This window comes from Myotis brandtii, unplaced genomic scaffold (assembly GCF_000412655.1).
Source record: "Myotis brandtii unplaced genomic scaffold, ASM41265v1 scaffold46, whole genome shotgun sequence".
Taxonomy (NCBI): Eukaryota; Metazoa; Chordata; class Mammalia; order Chiroptera; family Vespertilionidae; genus Myotis; species Myotis brandtii.
In genome coordinates, this window is record NW_005367587.1 from 6,632,212 (window position 1) to 6,642,670 (window position 10,459).

General features: G+C 39.6%; 1 protein-coding gene across 4 annotated transcripts in view; it reads right to left on the bottom strand.

The window, feature by feature from the left end:
• Positions 1 to 10,459, bottom strand: part of POLQ (polymerase (DNA directed), theta) — a 97,038-nt gene that overhangs the window by 37,439 nt on the left and 49,140 nt on the right. For all 4 annotated transcript variants that reach the window (XM_005875363.2, XM_014546990.1, XM_014546991.1 and 1 more), the window contains 3 exons: positions 8,553 to 8,693; positions 7,145 to 7,341; positions 3,150 to 3,390 (listed from right to left, as the gene is read on the bottom strand). In XM_005875363.2, coding sequence (XP_005875425.1) covers positions 3,150 to 3,390; positions 7,145 to 7,341; positions 8,553 to 8,693 — 579 coding nt within the window. The remainder of the gene's footprint in view (positions 1 to 3,149; positions 3,391 to 7,144; positions 7,342 to 8,552; positions 8,694 to 10,459) is intronic.

Here is a 10,459-nt window from a genome sequence, read left to right on the forward strand (position 1 = left end):
GTGAGCAGGCTGGCAGGCAGGTGGTTAGGGGCAATCAGGCAGGCAGGCAGGCAGATGAGCGGTTAGGAGCCAGCAGTCCCGGATTGCGAGAGGGATGTCTGACTGCCGGTTTAGGCCTGATCCCTGTAAACTGGCAGTAGGACATCCTTCGAGGGGTCCCAGATTGGAGAGGATGCAGGCCGGGCTGAGGAACACCCCCTCCCCCATGCACGAATTTCGTGCACCGGGCCACTAGTGTAAAAATAAATAAATAAAAAGAGAGAAAACAATAGCTTTATGATAAAAAAATTTTGAAAATTTAGATGAAAGAGATAAATTCTTAAAAAATAAAGCTTACCAAAACATAATCTAAAAGATATAACTGAATAATCTTACAGTTATTAGAGACATCAAAGTAGTAGTAAAAAATATTTCCACAAAGAAACCGTTTACAGGCAAATTCTACCAAAAATTTGAGGAACACATCATTTCTATGACACATAAACTCCTCCAAAATAAAAGGAGGTTATATTCATCAACACATTCCATGAAACTAGAATAACTTTATTACCAAAAACAAAGTATAAGAAAGGAAAAATATAGTCATTTTACAATCGCTGAATAGGCAAAGTTGAGCAAATATTAATTAGCAAAGTTTCTTTCACATTGCTGTTTAGAGAGTAAACCAGGCCCAGTCACCGGAACAGAAGGGGCCGTCGGGCTCCCCATGGATTCGTGTAGGAGCTGGTCTGCGAGCCCAGCTGGAAGAGAGTGTGCTGCCCACCTGGCTTCCATGTGGCACCGCTGGGTGGCCCAGAGGCCCATGCTGTGCCCCAGCCCTCAACATCTGGCCACGCTCTCCACCTCTTTGTGTTGGGACTCAGGTGCTGTGACTCAGGCGAAGGGGGGCGCATGGGGGCCTGGGGGCCTAGGTGCTGCCCAGGGCCCAGAGGTCAGCTGGGACCTGCCCTTCCATGCCAGATGCTTGGGCTTCGATCGCCGACCAGGCCTACGGACCATACACATTGCACAAATTTCATGCACTGGGCCTCTAGTCTTTGAATAAAAAAAGACTTAACACTGCTCAAGAATGCATTTAACACCGAGTCACCAACTTTTTTTTTGCAGGAAAAAAAGCTTTCAAGGCACAATGAAAATAAAAAAAATAAAAAAATAACCAATCTGGCTTGGCTGGTGTGGCTCAGTGGTTAAGCATCATGAACCAAGAAGTCATTGGTTTAATTGCTGGTTGGGGCACATGCCTGGGTTGTGGGCTTGATCCCCAGTGGGGGGCATGCAAGAGGCAGCCGATCGATGTTGATACTTCTCTCTGATCGATGTTTCTATCTCTCTATAACTCTCCCTTCCACTCTCTCTAAAAAATCAATAAAAACATATTTTTAAAAAAAGTTACAGCCCTGGCCCATTTGGCTTAGTGCTTAGAGAATCAGCCTGTGGACGGAAGGGTCAAGGGTTCAATTCCTGGTTAAGGGTACATACCTCAATTGAAGGTTCGATCCCCAGCCCCCTGTCAGGCACAAGAGAGAGACAACCAATCAATGTTTCTCTCTTATGTCTATGTTTTTCTCCCCCTCCCTCCCTTCCACTCTCTGAAAAGTAATGGGAAAAATATCCTCAGGTGAGGATTGAAAAAAAAAGTTACAAACTAATCCATATCACCACCATCAAATGTTGATTATCTGGGAACTATACAGAGTATCCAGGACACCTGACCTGGAAGTAGACCAGCAGACAGAGGGAAAGAGATGTGTTCATTCAGCATTATTGTCCATGAGTGTAGAAGCAGTCCTGTGGCATGTGTCACACATACTCCCACTCCTTGGCCTGCCTACATTGACTTAGAGAAGTTAAGTTTGAAACATTTCAGTGGCTGTTCAAGAGCTGCTAATATCATGTAAGCAAGTCAGTCTGGTCTTTGTATTATTCTACCCAATGATACTAGGGAGAACATTACTATCAGCACAAAGGGCTTGTGTTAGCAGTAAAAATATTAATAATCAACTAATACAAAAATGAATGCCTACTCTGAGGCAGACATTGCACTTAGTTCTCTCTCATTTAATACTCATAACCCTTTATAAGAACTAGACTTAGAGAGTTTTAGTATCTTGCCCAAGGCCCCTCACTTGTAAGTGACATAGCCCAGATCAAACCCTAGTCTGTGTGAATTCATCAGTCTGCTCTGCTTTTTCTAGTATTTATTAATCAGGGAATAAGTTCATGTTTTATATCTTCTCACAATGAAACCAACCTTCTTCCACTTCATCATTTTTGCCATTAGCATATATTATGCTCTGTGAAGTCAAGATACTCAATGTGGACCGGCAGACTGCATAATAAGTCCATGCTATTTGTTATGAGGGGGGGAAAAAGATTTAGATGAATATCCTTTGCTGAAAAAATAACTGTTAATAACTATAAAAAGAAAATGGTTCACATTTTAATTCCATGAAAAATATATTCTAAATGTGAATAAAAATCATTTGATATAGTTCAAATATAAAAGTAATCTATATATATAAAAGCCTAAGCAACTGTTACGACCGAATGGCTGGAACAACCGGTCGACCAGTCGTACGTGCACTGACAACCAGGGGGCAGACACTCAATGCAGGAGCTGCCCCCTGGTGGTCAGTGCACTCCCACAGCCAACCTCCCATGGCTGGCCAACCTCTCGCAGCCCCTCCCCGCAGTCGGCCGCCCCTCTTGCCCATAGGCCTCAATCGCCAGCCAGGCTGAGGGACCCCACCCATGCACACATTTGTGCACCGGGCCTCTAGTAAATGAATAAAACATCGCTAATTCTCTTCATTACAGTAGAGCCTGAGATTGGCAAATTATGGCCAAACTAGGGGCAGATGCCTGTTTTTGTAAATAAAGTTTTATTGGAACACTTGTTTTCATCTCTATGGCTGCTTTTGTGCTATGATGGCAGAGTTGAATATTTGTGATTGAGACTATCTGGCCTGCAGAGCGAAAATATTTACCATCTGGCCTTCAACAGAAAAGTTTGTGGACTCCTGTACTAGACAATCCAACAATAGGATTTGTGTAAAAAGTGTAGTTTACTTTTCTATAATAAAAAGTGGCTAAATATATCATTATCACCAATTTGTAACTGCATGAATATGCTAGGAACTTTGCTTTACCGTGAAGGTTTTCTTTCTTCAACAAAGAATTGAGTTGGTTCATAGAGTTGAAGATGAGAATGGACTCTACACATGCTCTGTATCGCCCCGAATGCTCAGTGCCGACGTTCAGTCCCAGGCTTTGAACTCCTTGGCCAGTCTCTATCCCGTCCAGGAGTGGAAGCTCATGAGGAAGAAAACTGGTAACTATGCTGTGAAGAGTCGGCTCCTTAGAATCCGGATCTAGTAACCAGCATGCCACCTGAAAGGATAGCAATCAGGATGTTTTCTTGATTGATTTTTTTCAAAGACATTTCTGCACACTTAAGTTAAAAGGGGGGGAAAGAGAGCTCATTTTCACTTAATACTTATTCAGATGTCTTCCCAGGAAAGGAGAAAAAAACAATAATAGTACAAGGACTCATTTTTGGTACCAATAAGAGCAGTGACCTTCAAAGAAGGAAAACATACTTTTTCCATTACTGCAATGTTCCTGCTCACCTAGTTCTTAAGTAGGCTTAAACCCAGTGCCTCTCAGCTAGCTGAAATCATGTTTCTGAAAAAGCAGATGGACTTTTCTCCACTAAAGCTGATGTTGGCTAAGCTACTGAAAGGGCGAGGACTACGCCCTCCATCTTACCCTGTGTCCTCCATTTTTTGGGCAGCCATGTGCTCAGGAAAGCACCTTCTTCCCGGAAGCCCAAGCCTCTGCTAGCCAACCCAGGATTTCTTTAAACTAACCAATGACAATCAAGGAACGTGCGCACCATAGATATGACCACATCCTGGGTAACAAGACCCGACTTGCACCTGGCCAATCGGCAGAGCCCACAGTCATCTCTCCTCCCCTCACTCCACCCCCCCCCTATAAACCCCTTTTTCCCATGGGCGGGCACTCTCGTCTTGCCGCTGCGTCGGTGGAGGCTGGGAGCCAAACCCGGGTTTGATAATAAAAGACTCTCTGCTTTTGCATCCGACTCGGCTGGCTCCCTGGTGTGGTCTATTGGGGATCTTGAAATCTGGGCATAACAGCTACTATAAAAAAGATGGGCCTACATAGTTTCAGGTTTATTTCATTCTCTCTTAACATCCGAAGTGAGACATAAAGGTTTTATCACTAAAAGTCCAAATCCATTGTTTTAGAAAGCCTTTAGCTTTCCCCTCAGGATGAAGACCTGTTACCATGACCATCCAATTGGTCATTTGATTGCTATTTTTAGCTTCCCAATGAGACTAGAAGACCTGTAGTTGCTAACACTACATCTGGGAGATCAAAACTGGATTTAGAAAAAGGAAATCTAGGCCCTGTTCATAATTCTGACAATTACCATATGGCTCAATTACTTATTTTATAGGTTAAGAATGTAGTTGGGGGGCAGGGGGTTGAAATATTGTGAATTATAAAAAATATATAAATATCATCTTTGTCCCCAGTCTCCATATCTAGCACAGAGTTCCAGTAACCTTGGAATTTCCAAAGTGGTAAGAAATGTAAAGGTGTCTTTTGTTAGGTCAATAAGGTGACTTTTGGAATGCTCCTAATTCACCTAAGGATGGAGATTGGAAGGGGCTGGAGACTGAACTGATCACCAAGGGGCAATGATTTAATGAAACATGGCTAAGTAATGAATCCTCCTTTAAAAACACAAAAGCAGAGGGTGTGAAGAGCTTTCAGGTTGGTGAATAAATAAAGGTGCTGACAGAGAGCATGGCAGCTCCAGGCCCTGGCTCACATACCACACCCAAGTACCTCTTCATCTGGGTAATGCCGGGGTCGTTCTCAGCATCTAGAAGGGTTCAGGAATTTGGAGAAGGGGCTGTGTGTAAATTAATAAAGAGACTAGAAATATAAATTTGGAATACATGGGGGAGCCAGAGGAGACTTAGCTATAGTAACCAAGTTCTCTCCTTCTCCGGACTCAGGGCTTTTTATTCCCATGTTTTGGCCTAAAGCAAAGCAGATATACATATCAAAGGTAAGTTTGGTAAATAGTAGGCATTGTCAGGTTGGGGGAACTGCCCTCAGCTCTTCAGCTGTTTGGCCAGCAGCAGGTAATAACATGTAGATTTTCAGGTTTGGGGAAATGCTTTCAGCTATTCCAGCAGGCAATAATATGTATCTTCAGCCCTGCTGAAGCCTCAAGGTTCCATCAACTTTTTCATGAATTTCTTGCATCTATGACATGCTGGAATTAGCCTCCAGCATCTGGTTGTTGATTTGTATCCTTTAATATCCTTTGTAATAAACTGGTCTTCTAGTGAGTAAAATGGTTTCCTGAGTTCTGTGAGCTGCTCTAGCAAATTAATTAAACCAAAGGAGGGGGTGGTGAGAACCTCTGATTTATAGATGGTTGGTCAGAAGCACAGGTAAACAACCTGCGACTGTGGCTGGAGTCTGAAGGAGTGGCAGGGCATTTTGTGGGACAGATGATCTGACACTAGTGTCAGAATTGAGTGGAATTGGACACTCAGCTGGTATCCAAAGAATTGTTAGAGGTATGGGGAAACCTCCCCCCACCAGTTTAGAAATTGGTGATCATAACCCTTTTAGGAGGTACTGAATAAGATAATCTATTGTAAAAGTTTGCAAATGTTTCTTATAAAAGTGAGATTTTTATAAATTAATAGTTTATATTCTTACATAAAAAGTGTTTTGATCTACAAAACCAATTATATCAAGTAGTTTATGCAAAAGGTGCTACATAAATCTGTGATGCTACTGTAGTTTTAATAAGCTCATATTACCCATATTCTCATTTTGGATTCTGGAACATCAGAATTATGTGACAACCTTTTATATCCAGTAGAAGTCAGTTTAGAAACTACATGGCATTTGGAAGAAGGGGGGTGGAGGGAGGTGGAAAACAGCAAAGGGGGCAGGGGTAAATGGTAACAAAAGGAGACTTGACTTAGGGTGATGAATACACAATACAATATCCAGATGATGTCAAATAGAATTGTACACCTGAAACCTATATAATTTTATTCACCAATGTCACCCCAATAAATTCAGTAGGAAAAGAAAAGAAACTACATGGCATTAATCACATGTAAACCAAGCTTGACTTGAAGTATAGAAAAGGATAGTACCTTTAGTTTATCTAATCCTGCCTTTGCCAAAAAAGCTTAAGAAATTAAAAGTTATTGTATTATTAATTATATTGATAATTACAACCAAGCACAGTAGGTCCTCACTTAACATTGTCCATAGGTTCTGCAACTTTAAGCGAAACAACACATTAAAAAAACAACAATTTTACCACAGGCTAATCAATATAAACCACAAGTAAGTTCCTGCAATGTTGAATTATAGCTGTTATTTGAGGACATGCTGCAGTATCATATCTCAACTCAAAATTAATATTCCACAAGCCTCAGGTATTTGCTATCCACTGTGGGGAAAGATATCCCTTTGAGGGCTATGATATTGTAAATAAATGCCTTCCAAAAATGCATCACAGAGATAAGTGTTTATTACAATAACGTAAGTTACCCTTTTCTTAAAAACTCAGTCATCACTATGAAGAGTGTACCATACGTTGCTATTATGTAGGAAAGTTCTCAAGGGACAAGTAAGGCGATTTGTCCCTAGGCTCAGTGGCCCCTAACTACTCTCCCTGTGGATATCTTACACACTTCTATTTCCTGCCTCTATCCTCATGGGTATTTGAAACATTCTGCTATCATACATCTAAAATCTGACAGTTCTCCTTTAATTTCTAATTTACAATAAGACAGAAAACTTAGAACATACTACCAAAATAAAATTTTAACATATCATTGAGGAAAGATATGAACTTTAGTGCTTGGAATTTGTGACATCTCTGTTTTTATCTACACTGAGGCATTTGGTACATAATATTCTGTTCTAGGTAAATGAGGTTACTGGATAAAAGAGTGACAACTCTATAAAACTGAAGTGCACAGTTAGAGGTAAATAAACACCAAGTCATTTAAAAATTAACACTAAACATTAAAAAAATTTAAGGATGTAAAAATTAAATAAGACATGGAACCTTAGGATCTTCATAACTTTGTTCCAGGGAGATGCCACAAGACAAAAGAAGAATTTTATAGGTCTGGATGAAGTCATAGATGATAACAGAACGTTCTTTATCTGATTCCCTTGGAAAGCAGGATTTAAGATGCCACATTCTGTCTTTCACAGTCAGGTTTGGATCCAGAGGAGGTGGGGCCAAACTGGCACTAATTTCTTAAAAGGAAAAAAAAAAAAAGTCTTAAGGCGAAAACCACACTTATTCACATGAAACAGCAATCTATAATACAAAGGCTGAAAAAGACTCAAAGTCTAGTTCCATGTAACCAATAATTCAGCATGACCTTATAAAGGCCACGTTGGCTATATAGATGAAGTGCTTCATAATCTAAAAAATTACGGTATAGCCTGGCCAGAGTGGCTCAGTTGGTTGGGCGTTGTCCTGTGCACTGAAGGGTTGCCAGTTTGATTCCCAGTCAGGATTGCGGGTTTGATACCTGGTCCAGGTGAGAGCGTGAGAGGGGAAACCAACCCATAGATGTTTCTCTATCACATCGAGATGTCTTTCTTTCTCTCTCTCTCTCTCTCTCTCTCTCTCTCTCTCTCTCTCTCTGTCTTTATCTCTCTGTCCCCCTCCCCTCTTTTTTCCCTCCCTCTCTCCCTCCTTTCTTCTCTCTAGCATGTCCTCGGGTGGGGGATTTAAATAAATAAATAAATAAATAAATATTATGGTTTAGACTAGGTGATTTATAATGCTCTATTTATTTAGGTGGGAGAAAATTCTAAATATCAAGATTATTTTTTTTAATTGTAGCTTTAGTAACTACTCATCCTAACATATTTTCCTGCAAAACAAACTGAATATATTTCATGCTTACTCAGGAACAAATATTACATGGCATCCTTTAAAATGTTCCCTCATTAATTTTGCTCCTGTCTAGAACCAATCCAGCAATGATAATCACAACCATAATCCAGAACATATCTTTTCAATTCCAAAGACTTCTCTAAGGCTGTGCGATTCAACTACTGTAGATGTCTTGTTCATCACTGCCTCTAGATGAGCTCCAGACCCAGTCAAAAGGCTGAAAGAAGTCTGAAAAGAAATGCTATGATCCAATCATCAAAAGCAAACCCTAAGGTGTCGAGGGAGTTCCTGCTGCTTCACTACCCCCAAGAAGAAAACACAGTATTAAATAGTCCCCTCTGTGACAAGCAGAGGGGAGTAAAGGGAGTATTTCTTAAAACATTCATTCTAACTAATATATGAAATAATGCACACACTAGCCACTATCCAAAAAATTTTTTTTAATCCTAAAAGTAAATTCTAGGTAAATATCAGGAAATTATTCTCAACAAACAAGTCACTACCTGATAGAGGCTACATTAAAATTATATGGTAACTTTGCCAACTAGTGATTACTTACCAGAATGCTTTTGTTCCTTCTGCAAGGAAATATAATAGGCATCTTTTCCACCCCAGCATACTGCCAGTCCAACCACCAAGATGTCATCACAACCTTTAACAGGAAATCCATCTCTAATAGGAGTTTCCTGAGGGGAGCTAACTAAGTAAATAAAAAATGAAATAGTTAAAAACCTCTAAAAATAAAACCACTAAACTGAACATTAAAACACTGATAATAAAAATAAATATTTGACAGGCAAAATTTCCAGATTCCTAAAGCATTCTTTGGATAGTCATTTTAGGTATATGTAAAATCTTTGTAGGCTTACTATCAAGTTGTTAAGTTATTATTAAGATAGCTGTCACTAAGAAAAATCTACCAAAGATTTCTTAAAATAGATCTATAATCATGACTAAAATGAGTATTAACTAAATTTTTTAAAAGCTCTTGAATTTTGAATTTCTATAATTCAAACAGAAATAAAGACCACTTGCACACTACACAAATGCTGTAGTGAACTCAGCAATTCTTAACACTAAGAAACTCCAGAGCCCTAGCCGGTTTGGCTCAGTGGATAGAGCATTGGCCTGTGGATCAAAGGGTCCCGGGTTTGATTCTTGTCAAGGGCAGATGCCCGGGTTGCAGGCTCGACTCCCCTAGGGAGCGTGCAGGAGGAAGCCAATCAATGATTCTCTCTCATCATTGATGTTTCTATCTCTTTCTCCCTCTCTCTTCCTCTCTGAAATGAATAAAAATATTTTAAAAAAGAAAATAAAACTCCAGAAAAATCAAGGGTCTTACTTCTTAGTGAAGAATTAGGTCTGATTTCATATTTGGAGTCAACATTTTAAAAAATAATAATGCATATCCAATTTTACAAAGACATAGGTCAAAAACCAATCTATTTTATTGACAATCATATCCCCAATACCTGGAAAATAACTGGTGCATATTTGTTAAATTAAGTAAACATTTTTATCCCTCTAACCTCTAACACAGAAAATGTGCTCAAATCAAACTTTTATGAACAAATTTATTCATAAATACATAAATTTAAGAAATCTGATAAAAATTTTTGAGTTCCACAATAGGTTGTCAAGCTGAATCAGCTATTCCCTATGATACAGAACCCTTGCTTTCATGAAATAAGACAGGAATATATAGGGCATTATCTATAATAATAAAAGTGTAATATGCTAATTAGACCAGACATCCTTCCGACGACCTTCCGGATGAAGCCGGGGCCACGAGGGAAGCCCAGGTCCTAAGTCCCAGAGGGAAGCCAGTGCCAGTAGCCGGGGAAAGGAAGGCCTACTCTTGCATGAATTTTGTGCATTGGGCCTCTAGTTTGACCATACAGTTCAATATTCTCAAAACTGGGGAGAGCTCCAGGAGGCTTTGGGATCATGACTATCAATGGAGGTACAGGTTCTACTTGAGATAAGTATTGGAAAATGTAGCTAATGTACATTGTGAAAAATATAGTGTCTACCTACCATGTATTTTTGTGATTATATAAATGAATAAGAACATTATAGTTTAATAGAAAATAATTCATGAGCACTGATGATAAATAAAAACCATCATGTTATATATATGATTATGATAAAAGTGATCCATATTCAAAATATATATCTTAACTTTTACATTCTTACATTCTAATATTTCTATATATTTTATAATAACATGTAATATACACTGAGTAGCCAGATTATTATGACCACCTGACGTTTACAGGCAAATTAGCCGTACACTGCATCATATGGGATATGGAAGCCGAAGGCCTGTTTGAACACCTTTGCTGTCTGCAGTTACCAAGATAAAATGTCTCCAGTTCACACAGGAACACAAGAATTGGACAGTCGAGCATTGGAAAAAAGTCATGTGGTCTGATGAATCACGTTTCCAGTTGCATCATGCAGATG